The sequence below is a fragment of the Aulonocara stuartgranti genome (assembly GCF_965226115.1).
Source record: "Aulonocara stuartgranti genome assembly, chromosome: 14".
Lineage (NCBI taxonomy): Eukaryota > Metazoa > Chordata > Actinopteri > Cichliformes > Cichlidae > Aulonocara > Aulonocara stuartgranti.
Window position 1 is genome coordinate 19025098 of NC_138950.1, and position 26485 is coordinate 19051582.

At 39.2% G+C, this 26485-nt stretch overlaps 2 protein-coding genes across 3 annotated transcripts; both read left to right on the forward strand.

The window, feature by feature from the left end:
• The first annotated feature begins 519 nt into the window (after window positions 1-519).
• Window positions 520-10753, forward strand: hepacama (hepatic and glial cell adhesion molecule a). The gene is made up of 7 exons (XM_082502188.1): window positions 520-721; window positions 3453-3800; window positions 3995-4276; window positions 9076-9166; window positions 9439-9506; window positions 9682-9752; window positions 9957-10753. Exons 1-7 carry the CDS (start codon window positions 625-627, stop codon window positions 10317-10319), a joined length of 1320 nt encoding a protein of 439 aa, XP_082358314.1. The 5' UTR covers window positions 520-624; the 3' UTR covers window positions 10320-10753.
• Window positions 10754-14399: 3646 nt separating this feature from the next.
• pde9ac (phosphodiesterase 9ac) lies at window positions 14400-24475 on the forward strand. 2 transcript variants are annotated; one of them, XM_082501688.1, is made up of 19 exons: window positions 14400-14445; window positions 14694-14852; window positions 15974-16044; window positions 17313-17390; window positions 17646-17689; window positions 17826-17880; window positions 18484-18554; window positions 19099-19186; window positions 19292-19373; window positions 19481-19555; window positions 19640-19726; window positions 19885-19989; window positions 20159-20241; window positions 20532-20688; window positions 20842-20955; window positions 21227-21331; window positions 21451-21579; window positions 21908-22003; window positions 24067-24475. In XM_082501688.1, exons 2-19 carry the CDS (start codon window positions 14784-14786, stop codon window positions 24115-24117), a joined length of 1560 nt encoding a protein of 519 aa, XP_082357814.1. In that variant the 5' UTR covers window positions 14400-14445; window positions 14694-14783; the 3' UTR covers window positions 24118-24475. The 2 variants fall into 2 exon arrangements, with proteins under 2 accessions (XP_082357814.1, XP_082357815.1); XM_082501689.1 differs by lacking the exon at window positions 14400-14445 and having other exon boundaries at window positions 14707-14852; window positions 23301-24475.
• Window positions 24476-26485: the final 2010 nt, after the last annotated feature.

Genomic DNA, 26485 nt, shown 5'->3' on the forward strand with positions numbered 1-26485 from the left:
CCAGAAGCAAAATACCTAAAAGGCTCCGTGTGATTGGTTTGGTGGTCAAGCAGCAAATTGTGTGTTTACTGTGAGGCTCCAGTCCAGAGAGGAGTTTGAACAATGCCACAAAAATAGGCCAAAGAGGGGGGGAAATGAGTTGTTTTTCAAACTCAGACATTTCCGAGCTTTAAGTAGATTCCAGAAGCTCTAAGGAACCTACTTAAAGCTCAGAAATGCTTCTGGCTGAATTAAGTAGTCCTTTCCAGCGTGAATTTCTTTCCAAAGTAGCTGAACTCGACATTGAATTGCTTTTTGTGTAGTTAAAAGAATATAAAAACTTTTAGAAAATAGCAGACGATCTACTAAAAGCAGAGAGTTTCTGTTAACTACTTTTTGAAAGGGAAGAGGGGAGCTCGTCTAAACTATGTGTCATGAACACACACATGCAAACACACACATACACACAGTTGGCTGTTGTTGGCAGTGAGTGGGGTGCTGTGTGGAGAGTGGGGCTCAGTGTGACCAGGCAGAGGCCAGTGTTGCAGGCAGGCAGGCGGTGGATAGTGTTGAGCGGCAGAGACGTGCCCAGGGTGGATAAACCATGCTCACTAAGTGGGAGAAAGACTCTGCCCAGGACACAAGATGAAGGTGGAGAGGAAACCCTCCTCTAGAGACGGCAGTTTCGCTGACATTCCTCCTCTGCTGAAGCTCCTTGGCCTCCTCGTCTTTGTCCTTTCAGGTAAGTCCAAGTCTTTGTTTGACTATTAACAGAAAAAAGAGGGTAATGATCTGCAGGCTGCTTTGCTGAAGGAATGTAAATAGTAAAATGAATGCAAATAACAGCCTGAGTGTGCCAATTCACAATAATTATCATTTAGTTCACATCTTTATTTCAGATTTATATTATTTGATAGCCTTTAAAACCAAGATCCAAGTCTTTCACACCGACTCTTTTTGAAGCAAAGTTAATCCCAGTTCATTTAGACGCTGATGCTTTTATTTTTGTCCTTGCACTTTGTGAGGTTGGCAGCACAATGGATTTGTTCTAGGGTGGTGCTCGTTATTGGGCTCCCATTTAAAGCTCAAAGGAGCATGGAGAGGCCATTGAAGGCGTGCGAGGAGGGGATGTCTAGGTTAAGTGTGATGATAAAGAGTTTTGTGGAGAGCTGTTGAACTGGGCAGGGCCTTCTCCTGAGTGTGTGGGTAGTTTCAGATGAGGAAATGATGACCAAGTGTCAAAAGTTTACAGTACGGTGAGTTTGGTTTTAAAAGGTTTGGATTGATTTCTCAGCTGTACCAGTTTACCCAAAGCAGGCGAGTTTGGTGGAATCACTGAATCCTGTGTCCATCTCCAACTTCACCACTGACAAAGAATTTCTCTCTCTAACCCTCCCTCACTCTTTTCAAGGGAGGAAACTAGTCTCAACAATCATGCCCTTTGTCTTATTGCCTTGGCAACCCCTGTCAGGCAGACCAAATGGTTACCACGGCAATGAGGCGATGCCTTGCTAACTGCCTTTCTGCAAGAATGGTCGCTCTCTCTCTCTCCCTCTTTTCCCCTCTCTCTTCTCTGTCGCTCTCATAGGTTGATCTCTCCATCACTGAGCCAGAACAGTAGGATGCCCCTCATGGGCCCGAAGCCACTGTTCAGACCTGCATGTGTCCAGCTACAGCTGATTTACAGGAACTCCACTGTGGACATAATGGCTTTGCTATGTTTGGTTTCCAAGACAGGGTTTCTTAAAAAAGCTGAAATGTGGCTCACGCTATATTTCCTTATTCCAATGTCCCTGTGGGGGTGGAGGATAGCTGGGGTGCACAAATCAAAATTAGTGTATTACTTGTTCACTCCAGGAGATTATGAGGAATTCTTGAGAAGGAGGGTGGGGTTCACAGAAACAGGGTAGTAATCAAGACATGAACACTGAAGTAAAACCAGCATGTGTGTATTCAGTAAAACTAAAATGTGCCAACCTTTTGATCGTTAAGAGAGAGAAGAAAAAAGTGAAAGTTAAAAAAAAACATGTCAGAAATGTTATTAAAGGATTTATTGCCCACATTTAAGTCATCGGTCATGTAAAAGCGATTCTTTTTCACATAAAAGAGCAAAAAGGGTTTCGACACTCGAGAGAAAAGCACTTGCTATCTCTATTTCAAGGCGGCCTCTGCACATTTAGGTCAAATGCATTTAAATCCTTACAATCTCCTCTTGTATTCTAGCGGCGTAACACGACTGCAGTGATCACAAAAGTTCCCAGTACAAATAGATGCTCTTAGACACTTTAAACTACTTCACTTTAAGAACTGCAGGTTTTACAATATTTGGCAGATTTGCATTTGCAGGTAAAATTTTAACTCAAATACATATGTATAAAATATCAGGGTGATCCAGTAGGAGAGCAGCTTTGGAGTATACCACATAGGCGCAAATGCCAACAGCTGTGAGTTCTTGGTTTGATTTCTGGCAAAGTGGACATTGCTACATGGCACTCCCTGTAATTTAATAGGTTTTACAGCTTTAGGTACTGATAAAGAGCTTTTCCAAGGTAAATACGTAACATAGTGTGCAAAAACATTTTTACACAGGATTTTTTACAATATGAAAAAAAGGAAAAAGCAGAAATCTTTTATATGACTTAACAAAATCTTTCTGTTTTATACTTCCAGGGTAGTCTGGGGCTCTGGGCAATGAGCTGCCATTACTGTTTCTGTCATTTTGAACATTTATGACTTACTTCAAGCCTCAAATGTGACACATATCTTTCTTTTACTACAAAAGCATTTCTACATAATGTGGAAAAAGAGCTGTGCTGGTTAAACTGCACTTGTTTTTATTATATTAAAATATTTTATGGATTAAATGTGTAGTTAAATCTTCTTTACACTGACAGAATGAGGAGTTTTGCTGGTCCAGCTGACTTGAGAATAAAGTGATGGTGTATGTGGCCCACAGTGGAGAATAAGTTTCACATCCCTGCTCTAGAGAGGAAGAGGAAGCATTCATCTGTAGCTACATTTGTGATGAATGGTCTAAATTTTCTTTCTTGTTCTTCTTTTGTCGGAAATAATTCCTTGCATCATAATTTATATAAAAGCTGTGGCTTCAGCCTACACCTTTTTGGTTTGTCATTTTTTTCATCATGTATTTCTAGCAATATAAATGAACTGAACAGGGATAAAGATAAAGATTCAAAATGAATCAAAGGAAAACATTTGAGTAAAATACCTGCGTTGCACTGTAACTGTGTATTGCATGTGACTATTTGCGTTTGCCTAGTAGTATCATTTAGTGCATTTTTTTTTTTTCATTTGTTAGCTTGTTTTGCATAATTTCCACATGTATTTCCAATCACTGGCAGAGCATCATTGCCTCACACTGTCTTTACACACTTCTATATTTGCTCATCAGTTTAAGACCTCACCATTGTGTCTTTCCCCCCCCCCCCCTTTTTTTTTTTTTTTTATAACAGGTGAGGTGTCAGGAGTGAATGTCACAAGCCAAACCCAGGTGGTGAGAGGAACGGTGGGCAAAGAAGCCCTTTTGTCAGTCAGCTACTCGAGCAGCAGCACAGACAAGCCTGTTGTTAAGTGGCAGCTAAAGAAGGACAAAGTGAAACCGATCACTGTCGTGCAGTCCATAGGGACGGACATCATTGGAAACCTGAGGCCCGAGTATCGCAACCGCATCCTGGTGTTTGAGAATGGCTCGCTGCTGCTTCACAACCTGCAGCTGTCGGATGAAGGGGTGTACGAAGTGGAAATCTCCATCACAGATGACACCTTCACTGGAGAGCGCTACATTCAGCTCACAGTGGACGGTAAGCAGAGTTACTCTCGTTTCTATAGCCAAGTTTACTCGTGTTTCAAAACATCTGAGCAACAAGAGCAGAGCACTGGAAGATGAGTTAGGACCTATAAAATTTAATACAGGTTGAAAATGAAATTTCCTGTCCAGAGAACGTCATTTCAATCTCATTCACCTCTGTATCTTCTGCCCTGTCCTTCTTCCCAGTTCCTATATCCAAGCCTTACATCCAGATGATGGCGTCTTCTGTCCTGGAGTACAGCGAGCACTTCAACCTCCACTGTTCCCACGATAATGGCACAAAGCCTGTCTACAGTTGGCTGAAGGGAGGCAAAGTGCTGACGAATGACTCGCGTCTGCTGCTTTCGCATGACCAAAAGGTGCTGACCATCTCGCGGGTTCTGATGTCAGACGATGACATTTACGCCTGCACAGTGGAGAACCCCATCAGCAACACGAAGAGCAGTCCTGTCAGGCTCACTGTCTACAGTAGGTGGCAAGTTACGCTGGTAGGAACTCAAAAGACACGTGTTTACATAAAAGAGAGGGGGGTGGGGGGTATGGGTGATAACATTTAATAATAGTTGAACAGAGCTGGAAGAAGCATTAAGAAGTATTATCTATGCAGCAGTATGGCAGTGTAAAGATTTTGCATTAAGACACAAGTATATACCGGTACATGCAGTAATGTGCAAAAGTACCATTTCTCTATATTTTGCTAATAGAAGGAGAAATCAACGATTTCTTAAAATATGTCCAAACACAAAAGTGCAGAATATAAGGCAAAAACAGTACATTTCTAATTCTACTGCAACCATCTGCACCACCGTCATACAGGCTGTTGTTGATCATTTGCAGTGCTGTCCTAGTCACAAGCGGATATATTTATTTTATTTATATCACGCACTACTGCACTACACATAGGTTTAAATTTCTCTGTTCCCTAGACTCTGTTCATCTTTCTTAAATCTTCTCTACAGTCAATTGAGAGAGAGAGACAGTATTTTGATTCTCCTGTATGTTGTGTACATGTCAAAAATTATTAATAAAAATCTTTGAATCTTGAATGTTTTAATCTTGAAAAAGCTTGGCAGTCAAAATTTGGTATCTTGTCATTTCTTTAATTAGTCTTCAGGAATAGTTCTCCAGGCTTCTTCGTGGACATTCAAAGCTCTTGAATGTTGGCGACCTTCTGTTGAGTTCCCTGTCAAGATGATCCCACAATAACAATAATAACCTCAATAAGATTACTCTAGAAACTCACAGTTGTACCTCTCTGCTGACTCCTTCTGTAGATACTGAGCCAAAGATGTGAAATTTGGCTTCATGACAGCCACCCTTTCCCTGCGACTCATTTCTGATGAGACTTCAGTGAACAGTAGATGGATCAGCTGAAGGGTTAGATGCATCTGTTAGGTCCTGTGTCAGGACTTTTCTGGATGTTTTTTAATTTCTTAAAGATGTGACTTTCAGATACTGTTCATCTGCTGTAGATTGTTTGTTTGTTCAGCTCATAGCTCTAGGAATTACCTTATTGGTGCAAAAATTTTATTTAATGGCAGTCGGACTGCGTAATCTTTGGTATTTTCATAAATTTGGCAAAAAATATAGGAACAAATGATGTGTTTTTGTGACCGGCTAGTAACCTAAAGTTAGTACCTAAATACCTAAAGATGCACTTTAAAATTGGTTCCTTGCTATGTCGTCTGTTATGTGTATATACAACTGTGGTTGATTGATTGATCGATTGATTCAGAGATCAGTGTTAAGTGGCTTAAAAGAAGAAGAAAATAACATTCAGGCCAGGTCAGAGAATTGGACTAACAGTGAAAAAGCCTGTAAACGTAAATGTAGCCTGTAAAACAAATAGCCTGTAAACTGCATTTATGTTGTAGCTGGTTAAACTGGAATCAGTGTAAATTCTACTTACTGCAGGGCAGCATAATCTTTAAAAATCCTTTAAATTAATTTGAATGATAGCTTTATATGTTAAGGTAACTATGCACAGTAAATTTCTTCTCATTATTCACAAACCCTCCATCTGTAGGAGCTAGCAGGAGCAATTATCATCTCATGCTGACCCATACACAAACATGCTGGCCTCTCAAACAATGTTGTTTACAACAAGTGCAAATCCAGGCTGTGATTGTAACAGAGTTGGCTCAGAGTGCCTGTTACTGGGCGCCAGTGAAGAGCCGCATGTCAGGCTGAGAGGGCGCAAGAGAGGGAGAGGCAGTCTAATCCAATGAATGGACGGTTATTTATGAGGAGGGAGAAGGAAAAAACACAGGCAGGTGGGAGGACGCTGTGCTTCAGTGGACCTCAGTAATCCTGACTTCATTATTGCTGTACTGTGATGTTCTGCACGAGGAGACAGCTTTAGGCTTTCAAACTACTCTGTTTCCTCTGCTTGCATAGTTTCATAGTACAGAGTTTGAAAGGGATAACCGTAATGAGCTACTTCAATGCAACTATTCATGCCAGCACACTCAATCTACACTTTTTGCCATATTCATATTCTTTTTTGTGGTTATATTCGTAAACAATTGTTTTCATTTTGTGGCTTTTTTAGTTGTGACTTCTCTTTGGACGCTGTCGCTTTTTGAGAGAGTGAGAGCGGTGCCACAGCCCAGCATCACAGTGGAGCAGTTGCTGTTGGCAGTTTGAGACGAAGTGGGGCATGGAAATATTGCATACGCTTCCTGTATACATAAGGGAGTTGTTTTTGTTAAGCAACCTGAGTTGGTTAATCAACTCACTCATTTCAATAAATCATGAGCTCATGATTGCTATACCATCCACCTGGATTACATCGTCAGAAGTTCCACCCCTTCTATCTAATGAAGCACTGGCACAGGAGCTTAAGTGCCTCAGATTCAAAACTGTGAGTTTAGGGTGTAGGGACTCCAAACTTAAACGCCTTTAGAATAATTTCAAGATAGTTAGACTTCACTAATGTTTCTTATTTTCAGTTTTTTCGTGTCTGCTTTTCTTCCTTTTCTCAATTGCTAAATTTAAAGGTGACCTCTTTAAATATAAATTTGGGGGAGGGATGCACAGAATAGAGCTTTGATTACAGAACTTGAAGACAAAAGATGCTAGATTTATTTTTTCTACAAGAAACCCACAGTGATAATTTTATGGAAATAGAGTGGAGTGGAGTTTCTGCTGGGCACAGCAATGTATTTTTAACTATGGAACAAATTTCTGCGAAGGGGTCGGTATTTTATTTTTGGCCCACTTTGGACATACAGCTTTTTGGCAAGTACAGAACATATTAATGGTAGAATTTTACAAGTAAAAGCAGAAATTCAAGGTGTTATCATCATGATCTCTGGAGATCAAAGAAAAATGGGTTTCAATCTCTAATTACACGGTGGGAGGAAGGGAGAGCTCAAATCAAAGATATCTGTCAGCGATACACTTATAGATCTACTGATAACATTAGGAGGGTAATTCAGAAACAGCAACAGGAAGAACAGTGTTTCCAATCAGTCAGTCAGAATAGTCAGCAGGATTTATTGTATCATAAAAAGATGGAATTAAGTTATTTTCTTCAGGAGAGCACTAAAGGGGCTCTAATTCAAGCTCGCTTTACCAAGCTTAAGGACATGGATGTACCAACAACATTCTTTTTCACTTGGAGAGGTCAGCAAGTCACAATGAATCCAGCAGATTCAGTAGAGACTACCGTTGCTGTTTTGTGGAGAACACTGACTCTTTTATGCATCGAATATAAAAAAAATTTCAAAGGTGTTATCTAACAGACTTTTAAGTTCCGGAAGATAAGTCATATTGTGTCCCAGCCAGATCTATGTTAGAAAATGTATTTATTATGAGAGATATATTTAATGTCTGCAAGACATATGACCTAAATGTGGGGATTGTGAAAGCTAGAGTAAATGGTTTTACTTTATTGGTGGGTAAATGGTGTACAGTTGACATTCCAACCCTGCCAGGAAATTTATGCTTGGGAAGGAATGTAATAGGAATGGTGGGGCAGGGATAACTCGGTAGGTAGAGTGGTCCCCCCCATGCTTGGAAGGTCGGTGGTTCGAATCCACTAAATGGCTACCTGAGGTACCCCTGAGCAAGGCACCGTCCCTGTACACTGCTCCCCGGGTGCTGGATTGGTGGCTGCCCACTGCTTCACTGAGTGAATGGGTTTAATGCAGAGATCAATAAAGTTTACATCTTTATTCTTATTAAAGCATTTATAGGTAATGAACATTTTCAGAAACAGAACTGGAACAGGGTGCAGGAGAAAGGTTGTCTAAATGGAAATGACTGCTACTCCGGCTGTCCGACACAGAAAGAGCTCTGGTTGCCAACAATCTGGTTGCCTCATCCTTGTGGCACAGGCTTCGTGATGGCCTCACCTGCTGGGCTCACTGAAGATGTCCAGCATCTTATTGTGAATTTCTTCTGTTCTAGGCGGCACTGGCTAAAGGCACCTCTTTACTCTTTCTGTGTCAAAGAAAGGACAAGGACCCCCTTTGACACAAGACTGGCCAAGACTGCTGCATTCAGATTGCAAACTGCTCAGAAGCTTCTTTATGGATGCATTGGAAAGGATGTGCAACGTTACCAACATCAAGTCCGTTAGAATCTTAAAAAGGATTCTGGAAGAAGTCAGGGAGTCCCTTACCTGTGCCGCTGAGAGTGTTTGCTGAAAACCGTGCTCTAGCTGACCAGTGGAATTATGAGTACATATTTCCAAGACTTTCAGTCACCCCAGCTTTTGATAGTTGGTGTGAGGAGTGTGAACCGCTTCTTTCTTTGAGAACACCTGCATCAGGTGTTCTCACTCCATGTGGGAAGAAGTATCTGTATCAAAGTTGTGTAAAGGTGCTGAATATGTGCTCTCTGGCTGGTGTTAGAGAGTCGAGGAAAATGCAGGTTTTTGCTTCAGACCTTACCCCTAAAGGCAGATGGAGGGTCCTGTATAAGCCACCTGTAGAAAAACACGTTGGTGACCTTCGGTGGAGGATGGATCGATAGCTACAAACAGGCTCAGAGCTGCATGACGAGTGAAAGTGGAGCATGCCTTATAGTGTTACTTGTAATTTACAGATGTTTACAGATTTGTGACGTGTTAGAAATGTTTTATGTTCACTGGGGGAAGATCAGGAACTAATGTAGCATTTTTAGATTATATTACTACTCTTTGTATAGTTTTACAAGTGCACAAGGATTTAAGTGTGTGCATGTGTGTTTTAAGCTCTTTCCTTCTTTCCTCTTATTTTCTTTCTGGCTTTCTTCTCTGCCTCTGTATCACCTTGGTTTAGGACGGAGCTCGCTATACATCATCCTGTCCACTGGGGGCATATTCCTCCTGATCACCCTGGTGACAGTGTGTGCCTGCTGGAAACCTTCCAAGTGAGACCTTTTCTTTTTGTTCCCCCCCTCCCAGTCTTTTTTCTTTCCCCTGCTGCTCTGTTTCTTCCTCTCCTTCTTTCTTTCCCCCCCTCTTTCTCTCATTGGCTTTGATAGTGCACTTGAACATGTGGCTAGAATCTCAAGCAGCTCCACAGTCTCTAGACATTTGGTGGGAAAATAGTACAAAACTGTGATCTGCAGTATATATAAAGGCGTCTTTTAAATCAGTTGATTGTTTTCTTGTTTTGTTTTGTTGATTTATTTTGCTTTAGGAAGAAGCACAGACCTGTCCCCCAAAGAGCTCCCGTGTATGTGGAGCAAAGTGAAAATGGCCATGATGGTGAGCAGCAGTTATAGTTCGCAGTCTATTAATTGTGTACAGCACTTTCATGATGTTTGCATCACACTGTAGGCTAATATTTAAATTGTAACAGTCAGGATTAACATTGCATATTACGAAGTTAAAGCTAAAAAAAAACTGGGACTGCATAATAATACTCATACATCTTTTACAGTTGATGTTGTACCCAAACCATCTACACTTGGTCGAAGGAGTCCTATGCCTCTTTACGTTCTCAATGAAGATGTAAGTCCTTCTTTCATCTGGGGAAAAACCTTTCCAGCAGCTCTGCTACTAAACTGTCAGTTGGTTAATAATAATTACAACCTCGTACAGTCACGACTATGAACATAGTCCAGCTGATGTTCTGCTACAAACTATGTCTTGATTACATGAGAATCACCGATGAAAGCCCACAGCTGTCACACATGTGTCATCATCTTATTTCAGGAGAGCCTGGAGCGACTGGAAGAATGCTCTGGCAATGCTATGAGCCAATCAGAAACGAGTCTCCCCGCTACCTACGCTTCAGTCCCGCCTCCTTCCTCCCACAGAACTGATCGACCAATCTGGTCCACCCCACGCAGATACCCTCGCAGCTCCTCTCCACTCGCACAACCACTTCCACAACCCCTTCCAGGTTCCTCCCTACGCCCTGTCCGCTCCCCTGCTCACTCCCCGGGCTCATCTCCACGCAGTTTCAGTCCTGTGAGAAAGGTCCGTCCTCCTGTAGGCATCCCAACCGGCCACCTGCCTGTGGAGGTGGAATGTGCAGACACCAGCGATCAGACTCACACCCCACCACAGCACTGACAGCTACTCATGTTATGTGATGTACATGTATAGTTTGTTGGTTGTGTTCGGCCATGAGAATAATGGATCTGATGCACTAGGGTAATAGATGAGTTCACTTTCAGCTAACTTTCTGTCTTCCATTATTTATCATCTATTTCTCTGTGGCTATGCACAGTGTTTCTCTGGTCCTTTCAAAATATATCCTCTCACAGGAAAAGTTATATCCTGTCCACCAGCATGTAGTATATAATGTATATGATGCTGAGACATTAAAGAGTTTCTGGGTCTGATATATATTTTGCTCCTTGTTGAGTTATTATTGGGAAGTTTAAGATGTGACTGTACAGTTTTTGTTTGTTGTTATTTTTCTTTAGTCAGTTAAAAGCACACCCTGTATCCTTATGCCACATTAGGTCACTGTGTAACTAAGGTAATAAAAATTATTTAAATAATTTGTAGTTTGTCAAAATCATAACTGCTACAGATGTTCACTCTTCTTTTATGTCTTGCCTGATATCTACATAAACACTTTATTGTTATGCTGGCTACACACGGCACAGAAGAAATAAAGACACACCTTCCTCTTTGTCTTTGTAAGGTAGCTGAACTCGATGTACCGTTCTGAATATTAAGTGCAATACTTGTCTGCTCCATTAGGTGTCACTCAAACATTTCCTTGAATACTTGAGTTTTATGCACTCTGGCAGGAAACAATTTAAATAGTACAGATTTACATCTAACTGTATTTTATATGATGTTTTTCATGATAGTTTGCTTTTTTTTAATCTTTGTGGGTTTTTTGTTTGTTTGTTTGTTTGACAAACTCATGAAGACTATTTTGCCCCTTTGTTTTGCCTAATATTGGCAAGTGCAGGTGGTACAGTGACAGCGGCCTTTGTTTAACCCATAACTATATCTGCTTCAGGTATGAATAATATGAGCTAACTGACTTTAAAATGAGCTATTTCAAAAAGGAACTTTTAATTTATGTAACATAAATCATATTTTCCTTGAACCATTTGTATCATATTTACCCTTTGACTCTCACTTTGAATAGGTGAAGGCTGCATTACAGACAGGCATGCAACATACATGTACAGAATAGCCACGGGAAGCTTCACCAACGCTGTGAGTTCAACAGATGTGATGATGCTTTTAGTTAGATGCACTTTGCAAGATTTACTTATAAAGGTAAAAAGGTCTGAAAGGAGAAAATGAATTTTTGATCCTGGTGATGAGACTCGCACACACAGAATAAGCGGATGTGAGCTTGTGAAAGTGTCTACAAACACATGCAAACAAAGTATCCCGGTTTATCACTATTATCAAGATAATGTGTTCCCTTCAGAGGTCCAGCTGGACATCTTTTGTCATGAAAATCTGCATGATTTTACTGATTGCTTTTGAACTGTACCTTCCCTCACTGAAGGTGTGAGTATTACGGTTGCATAAGCGAATCAGGGGCCGCCTGTTTTGATCTGGGCTTCGTGGTCTTTGTTCTGTTTGAAACACCATTTATCACTTAGCAGGCAGGCTCATGAATACACATGCATCATGGGATTACGCAGCGAGAAGAATACATGTGCATAATCACATGTGTGTTACAGTAAGTGGAAAATGAAATATCCTTTGGTAGTGAGAACAGGCCGTTTTTATTCAGCTGTGTACTTTGATATCACATATTGATTATTAGTAGCACAGTCTGTCCCATCATCTTCCACCTGTTCTCCAGTGGTTACAGAAGAGCTTAGAAGTCAGAGCAGTAATTAACCTCTGGGGAACAGCAACCCGTCTGTGTGCAGAAAGCATGTGTGTGTTTGTATCTGCAGTAACTGAATAGAGAGGATGTGTGAAGTTTTCCCAGTTTATTGAACGACCACCTCCTGCTGCCTGACGGAGCCTCTTTTTTTTTTTAGCACCTTTCTTCACACCAAGCAGTCAGTGTGAAATTCCCTGTGGAGGAAGGTGACATTTTACTATTGGAAAGTTCTTATCCAGCTTTTTTTCTGAATAGGCAAAGATCTAGTGAAGTACTGACTTTGGCTTCAATATACACAACTGTGCAAAATTCAGAAGGTCTTTCAAAGGTTGGACATTGTTTTTTTTTTAGTCAGTTAACACGGACCTATGAATGATTCAAGACACCTTTAAATCTAAAAAAGACATCTAACTCAAGGGACAAAAAAAGAAGCAAAGAATCGATTTTACATTGACATTCTTAAGTGAGGAAGGTTGAAAAGGTTGAGTTTGCCAAATTACAGAAGAACTGGACTGAAAATCAGCAGTTACAGGTCTCATAGCATTTTATAAAATTTTCATTTACACAGTTTGATCCATAATTTCTTGGATAAAGACAGTTTTTATAGTTTTGTGTCTGTACGGGACCACGGTGGATTTTAAATAATAAGCACGGTGGGACTGAAGTGCTCACTTTCAGTTTAAATTTAAGGGGTTTAACACCATTTGATTTTATTTCATTTTCTTGCATTCACTGTTTAGGATTTAAAGTCAGACATGTGACAGCCTGGCGACCTGTCCAGGGTGTACATTGCCTCTCATACTATGGCTGCTGGGCTTCAGCCCCCCCATGACCCTGGATGGATGGATGGATGAATGGATTTAAAGCCATTATACACAGTCCCCCATTTTCAGATGCTCAAAAGTAATCGGACAATTGACTAACAAGCAGTTTTATGCCCAGATGAAGATTATTTTATGACAAATGAAGCAAACATAATGGCTTGGCTTACTTCAGTCCAAGTCCACACAACAGTGGTGCACATTCTTAACTAGATTTATTTTGGAGAGGCTCATGAAATATTTTGCTAAAGATTAAGAAAGCGTTTCCCAGCAAATTTAGAAAATAAATCCATACAATCTGTTCTGGCTTCTGTGAACCACTTTCCCCTTTAACATTGCAGAGTTTCTGTGACCCAAAGAGTCCCTGTTATCTAAAAGTATACAAAAAGAGATCAGAAAAGATAAGACAAGAATTTAAAAGATGCGACAGAGCTTTATTTATTTATTTATGTGTCATTCCTCCACTCATAAGCCCTAGAATATATCCTGCAGCTCTTTGGGCCTCAGTAATACTTTTGATACTGCTGGATTAAAATGCATGTTTAACATGTTTGATAATTAATGCATCTGTTCTTCTTTACAACAGAGCCGTTTTGATTTTAACTACTTTGTCCTTCAGGGCTATATCTGCTTCTCTTTCTGAGGTTTTTCACCTTGGAGCATTTGCAGTGAAAATCTACTTATGCAGTATAGATAAACAAACTACAACAACATCAAAACTTAAATCAGAAATGCACTACATGAAATGCATCAAGCCTGGTCAGTCAATCTTTTACATGGCCTAAATGTGTAACAAAAATGTATGAAATCATTGTTTTGTAGTATTTTAGTGTTGCTAAGAAAAATAAATGTGCCTTGAAATCTTCCCAAGTGCCCTTCTGAACTCATCTGACCAAACCCTCTGCAGGACCTGCCATTAAAAATAAAGAAGATGAGCCGACTGAGAGGAGGAACACACACGCTCACACAGCACAAACAAGCTCACTGGCCGACTCAAAGAACAAGGTCATTTGAAAATACACCCCTCCTTTGTTGGACATTTAGTCCCCTTGATAAGATATAATTTTCTAGGATTTTCCACGTAACCCTGAGTCCCTAATCAGAGTGTTGTTTGAGCCCTGTGTGCCTTTTGGCCCAATAACAACCGCTGTTGTTATTGCAACTGTAATGTAATTTTTCAGACAGGAGTGGCATAAATAAATTATCTTCAGTATCTGATGATGCTTTTGTGTTTGTGTTTTCCTATAATTTTCAGGGGATTGGACGTTGTAGATAAGAGGTTCAGGTAAAAGCCCCTAAAAGCTCCACGCCACTTAAGTTCCATGGCAACCAATACAAGTACCAGTTATCTTCATATTACTCCATACCCCTCCAGCTCCCTGACATGTACCCTTCCTCACCAGCTTCGTCGCTCCCAGCCTCTCTCTCCTCCTCGTAGCTTTCCCTTTTGCATGTGCATCGATTGTGTCTGAGCATGTGCGCGTGCATCTGCATGTGAGTCAGCTGCATCCTCAGCACCTGGGTCATTACTTCCAGCCTCCGCACGGGAAGCTTCACTAACGCTGTGAGTTCAAAAGATGTGATGACGCTTTTAGTTATTGCAACTGTTTTAATGTTAAATGTTTGTGTTTTATTGGAAGATAATTTAAGAAACTATTTGACTGTGTGTTCATTTTTGTTTTATACACAATTTTATGTTTTTCATAGTGATATTTTGCATCAGTACTGTTCTGTTGTGACCATTTTTTTTTGTTTGTTTTGTTTTTTTTTGCTGTAAAACTTGTTTTTTGGTAACTATCATGCTTTTATAAGCTCTGCAGAAATACCCTGGTGGTTCCCAGGTTTGTCAGGACTCCAACACAGAATATCTGTGGGTGTGTAAGAGAGGAGAGGGAGGCCAATATGGGTTCCAGCTCTTCCTCCTATGCCCCCAAAACTATTTACCTGGATGTGGATGGAAAGGTGCAGAAGGTGAGTCTAATTTTAAATATTTGCATTATCAATATTACGGATCCATTTTTCATTGGTTTAACTCAAAACCTTTACCCCGTTTCAGTGACTCAGTTTTTTATTATTCTATCGATTTTAGGATAATAATTAGAATTTCATAATAGGTTTAATTGTTAAAACAGCAATCGATAACTATTGCAGTTAAAGGATTCCATTTATAATTCACCTCCTAGGCTTTCCTACAAGCAAATTCCCAGTGGATACACTTCAGCTGAGGAGGAGCTAAAATTAGAGAGTGGTGCTCATCAGTTTGCTTCACAGGTGTTAATGACAGACCCAAACACCTGTTTGTGAAGCTCTCACAAACCTTCGTTAATGTTTGATGTTGTACACAGAACACAATATAGATTTACATCTATCTATCTATTCAATTACATTAACATTTCAATAAGCAGGAATTGAGTTAATAATGGAGGGCGATGTAGAAACGGGAAAAAAAGCACAGATTTTCTTCAGATTCTTAATCATAACAACAGCAGCTGCCATGGCTAATGCTTTCAGTACACACACTGAGATTTGCTGATCTGGTGATGTAGAGTTCTTCTGGCAATGACATGTCTATTCAAAAGCCCCAAACACACAGCCTGAGGCTGTTGTTTGTCTGCTACATCTGCTCACTTGAGATTACATGGATAGATGCACACACTTTTGACCACAAAGTCTCTAAGCAGATTTTATAAACTTGGTGCTTGTATTTTACGCTTAAGTTTCATGAACTTAGCAAATTTATTTCTGCAATTTGAGATCAATAAAACCAAACTTTATCCACCTTTTTAATGAACAAATTATTTTTTTTTATTGTTCCCTGGTGTTTTTGACTTATTTAACTATTAAAAATAATTGACTCTTACCTTATGTTCCCAGGTGATGACACAGACACTCTAAAGCCTCAAGCTTCAACTGTTTGTGTGAATGTGTACCTGATACAAAAATGGCAGCACTTTTTTTAATGTTTGCTTTTGAGAAGACTCATTTTACATGACTGTAACTGACAACTAATTTATTTGATCTATACCTGAATATGAGAATAAGATGTGTATCTGAAAAAATAAACCAAAGCAGGAGCTGTGTTTACATCACAGGTGGTGTTCAGCCAGCATTGCAGCCCATGTGACATCAAGGAACTTCTGTGTTCATCATCTAACATTCCCAGGTTTGTTGTTTAGTCTTACTAAAGTTACAGAGGTTGAATTCAAAAACAGCTTTATTGCTGAGCTCTCTCAGAACACACTGAAAGTTGCTAAGCAGGAAATAATCCACATTTAATTCAACACAGGGAAAACACACACACAGGGATACTCAGACAAAATATACACACAGAGGACAACGAGGGAAAAGGCCACAGGCGGGAACACAGCTGACACTAATCAGAGACTAATGAGACCAGAACACAATACAAAGGAGGCAGGAGACTATCAAAATAAAACAGGAAATAACACACACTGAGACCTAGACTGAGATACATGAACTTGACACAGGGACTGGCCCACTGAAAAGTTACCATGAAAGGATAAGGAAACCAGTTAGGAGACAGAGAGACCAGACAGACACTGAAACATAAAAAGCGAAACAAAGGATAATAAAACACGGAGACTAAACAGACTACAGCAGGAGACACTGATGACAAGACGGAGACGAGACCGGCAACAGACTGGACTTGAAAGGGAACTTAATGTAACAAAACAAGAACCACGAACTAGAAATAACAAACTGAGATGCACCAGAGAAAACAAAACTCAAGACTAATGAAGAACTAGAAATCTCTTAAATAGACAAGACCAAAATAAATGTAAAAACTGGGTCAAAGACCCAGGAACATGCCTGTCAAATTATGTCACAATTGTGCTTTTTAACAGCAAATAACAGAAATATTAATACAATTAGTATGTGTGTCTTACAAAAGGTTCAAGGTTAAACTTATTTCCACAACTGACACACAAAAATAAATAAATAAATAAATAAATAAATAAAGCTTAATTTTTAAAAGATTTTATACATATACAGTGCTTAACAAGCTTACAAGAGCTTCACCCAATGTAAGAAGTGACCATTATCAAATTCATTTTTATATTTCTGTAATGCTTAAGCCATCAATATATACCAGACTCTTTAATCTAAATTATATTCATAATGCAAAATTTGATTATTGTTATCCATGAATTTTCAAATGTATTGTTTACAAAAAAGCAGAAAAAAACAGTCTAGAGTGATGGATCAAATTTGGATATAAAAACATGGAATAGGCTTGTTACTTGCCTAATAGATTACATCATTTTGAGATTTAAACATGGTTTTGGCAAATTTTAAAATTGTGTTTCCTTGTTTTATAGCAGGAGGATAATAAACAATTAAGTATGTAAATTATAAAAAGTTAAGGGCAGATGTTTTAACTCTCTCTTTCTTTTCCTCATCTTGCGACAGGAACACTGCCATTATGATGGTGGATCAAGAGGGTGCCTTGGTCTCCATCGATCCAACCATGCCTACCAACTCTCCAAAGTATTGTTAAAGTATTGTTAGGCATTGGGATCAAAGCATTGTTAGACATTGGGATATAATTACTTTCGGGAAAGTAGCAGAGTAATCACGATCATTATCATCATCAGATCTAACTAGCTGCAAAGAAGCTTTCAATAATAACCAGATAACAGTTGCTTCTCAAATTTGCATGAAGCAGTGTTTCTAAAATTGAAAAAGACTTTAAAACCTTGAGGAAAAGAAATAATAATAATTGTACATCTGATTTCCTCACAGCTCTTTGTACAAAGTTGTTCCACTGTCTACTCCTCAGCTCGGAGGTAAAGTGTTTCAACAGCTCGGTGTAATGTACATTGAAACATCACATGTTTTTCAAAGTAATCACTGTAACAGAAAGTAATCAATACCCAAATATGACAACATAATTGCTTATTGAGACTATACTGATGTTTGCAGAGAAGGAGGACATGTTTCAGAACGTGCTGTCCCAAGTCGCTGAGCAGTTCAGCAGGTAATGTCTTCATCTTTTATTCTTTCACACGTACCTAACCAGTGTTGGTCAAGTTACTTGAAAAAAGTAATTACTAATTAATGATTACTGACGGAGTCAAACTCCGTTACTTGAAAAAACTAATCAGATTACTGCCCATACCTAACACACATATCTGACACCGCGGTATTTCACTGACAAATGCTCAGGCCTTAGAGGCAAGTTCAGTCAGTTAGTAAAAAGAAAAATACAGTTTAGTCAGGACCAATATAGTCAAAACAATATTGTCAGTTCCAGTAATTATGCACACAAATCAGCAGCAAGATCCATGGTGCATAACAAAGCAGGCATCGGTGACAGCAGATATCACACTGATAGTCAGAAATTGCATGAGGAGGAAGAAATAGGGTGGAGGCTGGTTGCAAAGCAGATTGTAGATATGCAAACTGTAGGCACACTAAAGCAGCTTAAACAATGTGCTCTATATACTGATTTGCCGACAGGATGCATATATAGGCTGCATCGTCAGCTGATGTTGGCTTGTTTTCTTTATTTTTTCGTTCGATTGCACCACTTGACATTCTCCATAAAATTCTCATATTGTCATTTGCCTTTCCCTCACAGAGCCTTTCGCATCAATGAGTTAAAGACTGAGGTCACCAACAGGATAGCCATGTTGGAAAAGAGGGTAGAGTGTGAGTGGTCTATTTAATACAACTAGTAATACGTTAATGTTATAGTATCGCTGTATGTATGCTTTTGGCTATGAAATTAAAACGATAAAATGCTTTTATAAGGTGTTGTAAGTACTTAAAGGTAAAATTGCTAGTCAACATGAAGACATTATATCATGTATGATTCAAGTTGTTATGATGTAATTATTATTGTTCTGAAATAAATGTCATATAATGCTTTCAATAGGTGTTTGTGCTTTAGCAGATCATTTTAGCATGTTCCTAGGTGGTTGCTAGGCAACCTGATAAAATCAAAATATCCGACATAGATAAGAACCTTAAGGAGCCTAAGATGTACTCGTGTGCCAAGTTTGGTTGCTCAACTCCTGATCATGTAGGTACTTGACAGTCAAAGGAACAAGTAGACAATCAAGCAAAGATTTTGTGTGTTAAAGGAAGATACAGCTGAGAGGATCTGAAAGGAAACATCATTTGGATTGACTATAACCTGCAATATTCCAGAGGGAACACATTCCTTAAGAAAATATTACTCTTCTTGTTTCAGTGGAGGGCTTGAAAGTAGTGGAGATTGAGAAGTGTAAAAATGAACTGAAGAAGCTTCGAGACGAAATGACTTCAAGAGGTGGTGGCAGGTGAAGTCTGATATAAAGCCTCTACAATTTCAAAAGTTATATCAAAAGTTAGTTAGTAAAAGAAAAAAGGGAATATGTCTCAAATTGTTTTCCTTCTTATCTCAGGGTAAATTGTCCATGTAAGTACAACTTCTCTGATGATGGGAAGAAGGTCACTCCAAGACGAGATGTCCCCAGTTACCCAAAGGTGTCTAATCTATGATAAATGTTTTCTTTGCTGTTGGACAAAGCACCCTTCTTAAGATATAATAGGTCTTTGATGATCTGATGGCTTTACTTGCTTGGCCGTTGCAGTACACGCTCTCTCAGGAGACTATTGAGGCGCTGAAGAAGCCAACGTTCGATGTATGGCACTGGGAACACAACGAGGTTTGTCAGTTTCCTTCAACCATTTTCACTGTGTCATCCAAATGACTGATGTTTGACTTCTTTTCTCTTTTCTTATTGCTGTAGATGCTGAGCTGTTTGGAGTACATGTACCATGACTTGGGACTGGTGAAGGAATTTAACATGAACCCCATCACCCTGAAACGCTGGCTGGTAATAAAGGACAGCAGGGGTATACTGGGTTATACTAAATAATGCAGAGAGTTCAGACACAGATTGAAAAAGAATTTTTAAAGGGCACAACCTATAAAATGCTTTTAATTCAAGACTCTGCAGTGAGCCCAATGAATGAATAATTTTCTGCCTTTCAGCTGGCAGTTCAGGAGAACTACCGTAACAACCCTTTCCACAACTTTCGTCACTGCTTCTGTGTTAGTCAGATGATGTATGGCATGATTCATCTCTGCAATCTGCAGGTATGGTGCAGTTTGCGGGTGTGGATGTGTATACGCGCTCATGCATTTCAAGTGTATAATTTATCTGACTTTTCCAGCATTTATGCCATTTTTGCAAAATAAAGATCCTTTTTATGATAATGATCATTTACATTTTGTAACAAGCTCTTTCATTTACACTGCTGACCAGGAGAAGTTGACGCTCACAGATATGGGCATTTTAATGACAGCTGCAGTGTGTCACGACCTGGACCACCCGGGCTACAACAACACGTAAGATTCGCTATTCTCTCTGTAGGGGGTGTTGATTGATAGAGCTGCACATACCTGTTGACCCCCGGTATATTTTGACATCATCTGCACAACACTTGTTGATGGACTGTGAAACTAGTTCTGCATGGAGAGAACTCGGTTATGTAAACATGGCAATTCATTTTTATCGTATTTGTTTTGGGCTGTGGATTTCAGGCAGGCGAGAATATCTCTTATCAGAGAAACTTCATGAGAATATCCTATCCATCCATCTTGAGTCCATCCATTCAACAATGTCTTCCATCTATCAGGTACCAAATCAATGCACGCACAGAGCTGGCAGTACGCTACAACGACATCTCTCCGCTGGAGAACCATCACTGTGCCGTGGCTTTCCAGATCCTCTCTCTTCCCGAGTGCAATATCTTTGCGAATGTAGATCCCGAAGCATTCAAACAGATCCGAAAGGTTAGACGGGCATTCAAAACTATTACTAGTACAAATATATATTTATGACAAGCATGCCATTTCATTTCAATTCCTACAAACTTGCCACGTATTTTCATGTTTCATGTATAAGCAGATGTCAAGTTTACTTTGACTTTGCTCTTATGCTTCCAGGCAATTATCGCCCTCATTCTGGCCACCGATATGGCTAGACACGGAGAGATACTAGAGGCTTTTAAGCAAAAAGTGGACAACTTTGACTTCACCAATGAAGAGCATGTGACATGCGTACGTAGCCTGTGCATCATGGAGGTCATGTTGCAACTCTGCTTGACATAGGCTGTTTCTTTTACTGTGCTTAACAGATGTGACCTCAGAACAAACAGACTCATCGATTGTGCTGTACTTTGCAGAAGTGAAACTGGTTGTGTTAGTGTAATTGGGAAATTGGTTACAGAAATACAGTGAATGCTGAAAGACAAAAGTTAGCATTTTACTTTTATTCTCAGTTTGTGTGTGTTGTGCATGTGTTTCTACAAGTGTATGTTTGTTTTTTCAGCTGAAGATGCTTTTGATCAAGTGCTGTGATATTTCCAATGAGGTGAGGCCAACTGAGGTTGCTGAACCGTGGGTGGACTGTCTACTTGAGGAGTACTTTATGCAGGTGACGCCAACCAAAGCACTGATGTTCATCAGTAAATCTGTGATCTAATAATGCCAAATTAAAGCAAAGACTGAATACACTGAACTTAATAACAATACTTTGACAAATTTGTTTTCCAGAGTGACAGGGAGAAATCTGAGGGTCTCCCCGTCGCTCCCTTCATGGACAGGGATAAAGTTACCAAACCCACAGCTCAAATTGGATTCATCAAGTTTGTCCTTATTCCAATGTTTGAGACTGTCATGAAGGTATAACTCTGTCTTTCCAACTATGTGCAGATGTACAGTACTGTGCAAAAGTATGATGAGGTTTCATTCAACCGTAGATCAATCAGTTGAGGAACCAGACATATCTCTTAGGTCTTGGCATTCAGATACTATTCATCTTCTGAAGTTTGTTAGGCCTGTCACTTCTTTTGTCCTCCACTTGTCCAGTTTCTATTGCTCAAGATCACTTACAAAAATCGCAAGAAAATTTGGCACCTAGGAAGCAAATTATAAAGAAATAACAGCTGGCTATTTTGCATAGTACTGTAAACAGATTATGTTAAATTTATACTGTGGTATTTTCCACTAGCTTTTCCCTCAGATTGAAGAACTAATGGTTCAGCCTTTGAGAGACTCTCGTGACCACTATGAGGAACTGAAGCAGATTGATGATGCTATGACAGAGGTAAAACCTATTCTATCCCTACTCTTATCTATCTAGCTCTTTCTCTGACCTGACATTAATGTAGCAGCTAGCTAATGTGGCTATTTTGTGTGTTTATCACGATAGTGAATGGAATCAACAGTTTATAACAGTGGGGACAATGAAAGTTGTGGTTTGGGAAAGTAATCTAATTTTCTTTCTAGTTTAAAGTTAGATAGGTAATTAAATGTTCTTCTTTTCAGTAAATTTATTACAGCTAGCATACAGACACAGCTAGCTTGCCTCTGTTAGCTCGTTGCACCTGCCTACCTGAAAGCTCACCTTATACTTTAGAAAACCTTATATGGTTTATTATTTTTGAAACCATACAAAACAATGCCATACTACACTCAGTGGCCACTTTATTAGGTATACTCTGCTAGTACCAGGTTGAGCCTCCTTTACCTGTAGAACTGCCTTACATTCAACAAGGTACTGGAAACAATTCTTATAACATCTTATGACATTTCTTTTTTTCATGTGCATATTCATGACACACTTCTCAGATACTCAGGCTGGTCTGACACCAACAACAGTGACACATTCAAATTCACATAAATCACCGTTGTTACTTATTGTGATGGTTGGTTTAAACTTCAGAATGTAATTTTCACTGCATCTACATGCCTAAATGTATTGTGTTACAGCCCTCTGATTGGCAGATTAGATATTTGTGGTAATGAGCAGTTGAACAGGTGTACCCACCAAAGTAGCCAGTGTGTGTATTTCTTCATTTCAGCCCTCACAGGCAAGTCAAATCAAATAATTTTTGTCTATATTGTCTATTGTCTGCAGCAGTATTTAGCCTTTGCATTAGTATCTACATGTAGACTGTTGAGGAAATCAACAGAGAAGTTGCTGAGTCTTGTATTGATATCATTTTTTTATAAGCAAAACTTCATATTGTGAGTGCAGCGTGATGCAGCGTGCAAGACTGGGAACAATACCAGTTGAGCATGTACTTGTCAAGCAATTAAAATTAACTAATGTTGCCATAACAAATTAGAGCTGGGGAAATTGGTAGGAATATCAAAATATGAGATATTCCTCTCGCACGAAAAAAATGAAAACTGGTAAACAAATTCATGTTGACGTCCACAGTGCCATTTAAGCTTTCCATGGGAATTACCAATCACTGCCAGTTATCAGTTATGCAATGTGTTTCACACGGCTGTTGCCTCAGTTACACACACACACACACAAATGCCTGCAGTAAGCCTACATTCATACACACACTAAAGAACTAAATGCTAACATAAAGGTGTGTCTTTTGTTCAATGAGGCACAGAAGAAAAAAACTGAAAATATGTCATTAGGCGGGAAGAAGAAGTAAGCTCTGCAGTGAGTGAGTACAGTGGTGTGTGTGTGAGTAACCGAGTCCTTGATTGTGCTTTAGTTCAGTGTTAGTTTCATGAGTGCTCTCTGTCTCTGCCTCTCTCCACAACTTGTCTGTAAACTGAACTCAATCTGTAAAAGGTGACCTTTAGAAATGTGCAACATTTTCATCACTTTGGATTCAGCAAGCACTTGATGTGTGAAAAAGTGTGAAGCTCTTGGCTGAACAGTATTAGAACAGATTACAATTTATTTTTAAACTGAGCAGGAAGAAAAACATTTTAAATAAATAAAATAGTCCATTTAAATTTAAGGCTTGCATATAAATATATTTTTCCATGGCTCAGATGATGAAACTAAACTGTTGAAATTGTTGCTCATCTATTTGTTTCTTTCACAGTGACAACAAAGAACAGTTTCTGTTCATGAGCTGAAACTTTAAACTTCTTTTTCTTCATCTCACATTGAGCTTTTTCACAGAAAAAGAACAAAGACTCTGAGTAAGTTTTGACTTTCCACAAAGGGAAGTCAATTTCTCACTCAAAGCTCTAAGACAACTTCTATCCGACTGACTTTTTCTGTGGTGGGTGATTGCTATCCAGAATGAGTTACTAACGAGTTCTTGTTAAAATCTAGTTTTTAGTTTCCATTTTGGCCCTTTAGGTCCATCTGCCTCTCTCTACCTAATTACAGCCATTATTTCATTCCAGGGATCATCTTTTATGATCACATTCAGGACAGACTTAAAAAAGTGTGAGTGAGGCTCCATTGAAGACATCCAGCACTATGTTCCGAAGATGACAGATCTGCTTCGTTACACTGCTTCGTTACACTCTGGACTAAAATTAGGCATCAAGGTGACATATCTTGAACTTTGACTTCTGCACTGGAGGTTAAAGAGCGGGACCTGCTAATGTTTTTGTATATTTATGGACTTTATGTTGCTGGCCCTAGTCATTTTCATAGTGTCGATCATTTTGAACGTACAATTTCTCCAAAGGCAAGCTTAAAGCATTATTTTAAGATTCATTTTGAAGTAGTTTACCAATAATTTTTTTTAACCAAAATAAAAATGTTTTCTTTTTTCCCTAAATTCTGGAGTAGGAAAAATAAAAAACACCAAAGTGAAATTTTCTGTGTTTTCCTAACAATTTTAATCAAATAAATTCATATAGGGGTATGAAGTGTCCAGTGTTTTTCCTAATTGTTTACATATATAGCACCAAATCACAACAACAACAACAACAACAACAGCAATGCGCTTTTGCATTGTAAGTTAAAAGTCCTTCAATGATACAGAGAAAATCCCAACAATCAGATGACCTCCTAGGAGCAAATATTTTATGATAGTGGGAAGGAAAAACTCAAACTCCCTTTTAACAGGAAGAAACCTGATCCAGGAAGAATCAGGGTCAGGGAGGGGCGGCCATCTGCTTTAATAAGTGTGGGAAGGAAGACAAGATAAGACACACTGTGGAAGAGACCAAGAGATTAATGATAACTAATGATTAATTACAGAGTAAATGTATAAACACAAAGTGAGTGAAAAAGAAACAGTGCATCATGGGAAACCTCCAGCAACCTAACTTCTGCGGTGTAACTAAGAGAGGATTCAGGGTCACCTGATCCAGCTCTAACATATGTTTTATCAAAACAGACATTTTCAGACTGATCTTGAAAGTAGTTAACGTGGTGCTTTGGGTGTTTGCTTCTCAAATCCAAACTGGAAGCTGGTTCCACAGAAGACAGGCCTGAAAGCTGAAGGCTCGGCCCTTTTACTTTTAGATGGCAAAAACAAGCAGTCTACTAACTTTATGTAGATTTTTTAGAGAAAAGTTTAAAAAAAATAAACCAAATGAGCCTGGTAAGGGCTGTAAAAGTGATCATGAGTTGGATTTTGGTATGAAAGATGTAAAAATATCTGCTATAATACAGTTTTTATTTATCTATTTATTTGCAACATTACCGCACATTAAATACACTTCATGCACAAGGACAGTAACATACTGAATTAAGTTCATATTTCAATAACTATGGTCAAGAATGCAAATCCAAACTTTCTCACAAAGTCAGCTAATGAATAACATGACATGATGACATTTTTCCTAACTTCTAAGTCTGCTTAGTTTTTAAATATTCTCACATCAAAGCACATTAAAGAAGTTATACATAGTTGTAAATCAAAGGCTTCTGCGACACCTATCCCTGAATTATTCCTGTTGTTTCATGAAGCTCTGTGCAGATATTTAAGTTGTCCTCTCTGCCCATCATCCAGATTGAGTGATATTTTATTGCCACATTTTAGACTCTAAAATACAGTCGATGTATGTTGAAATATGACTAATTGTGGAGTTGTGTACGACCCAAAGGTGCCAATTATCTCAGCCCAATTCACGCCCTCTCGCTCCACAGTTTCCCTTCGAGCCTACTTTTTTTTTTAAACTTTTTTTAGGGTACTATGTTGCCAGTCACTTGATTTTAGGCCTCACCTGCAAGCTTCATTTGACACATACTGAATACCACCTACATAGCTTTGATGAAATCACATAAATAATACAGAGCAACTCACAGCATCACTCACCAAAGAAATTATTCATGCTGCATGTTTTTTAGGTTTGTTTGTGCTGTTTATAAGAAACGTCAGGCTACCAGTGTATACCTGAACTTAATCAATGTCCATTCAGCAATTTACTGACAAGTAATTGGCGAGTGCTTTTTGGATTCATCTAATCTTTCGTGTGCACTCCAAAGGAGCTGATTATCTCAAACAGTTGAACAGATGTAAGTGTTGCTGCTGGGATGAGAGAAAGCAGGTAAATGACTTGGGGATGTGTCTCATTTGAATGGATGTAATTGCCCCTCTACATTCTCCATGTAGCGTGACAGAGTGTATTGACATTAACCGGCAGGAATGCTCAGATCATGAAAGGATTGTGCACTGCACTCTCCTGCGTTGCCTCTGATTGAACCACTGCAAGCAATAAATAAAAGGAGTGACTGTCTGACACGTTGAGACAGTGTGCAATACTTTTTCTATTATTATTGTTATTCTCTCAGTCGCTTCCTTTCTTATAACAACTGAATGCAAACGTTTTGGTTAAATCCCTTATTTTGCCCATACATGACTGA

Bases quoted from the DNA above. Each gene is read 5' to 3' on its own strand.
- hepacama (XM_082502188.1), top strand. From the start codon at position 625: ATGAAGGTGGAGAGGAAACCCTCCTCTAGAGACGGCAGTTTCGCTGAC. The intron at 3,801-3,994 runs GTAAGCAGAGTT...CCTTCTTCCCAG, and splicing joins CATTCAGCTCACAGTGGACG to TTCCTATATCCAAGCCTTAC. The intron at 9,507-9,681 runs GTGAGCAGCAGT...CATCTTTTACAG, and splicing joins AAGTGAAAATGGCCATGATG to TTGATGTTGTACCCAAACCA.
- pde9ac (XM_082501689.1), top strand. From the start codon at position 14,784: ATGGGTTCCAGCTCTTCCTCCTATGCCCCCAAAACTATTTACCTGGAT. The intron at 17,690-17,825 runs GTAAAGTGTTTC...TGATGTTTGCAG, and splicing joins GTCTACTCCTCAGCTCGGAG to AGAAGGAGGACATGTTTCAG. The intron at 19,556-19,639 runs GTTTGTCAGTTT...TTATTGCTGTAG, and splicing joins GGCACTGGGAACACAACGAG to ATGCTGAGCTGTTTGGAGTA.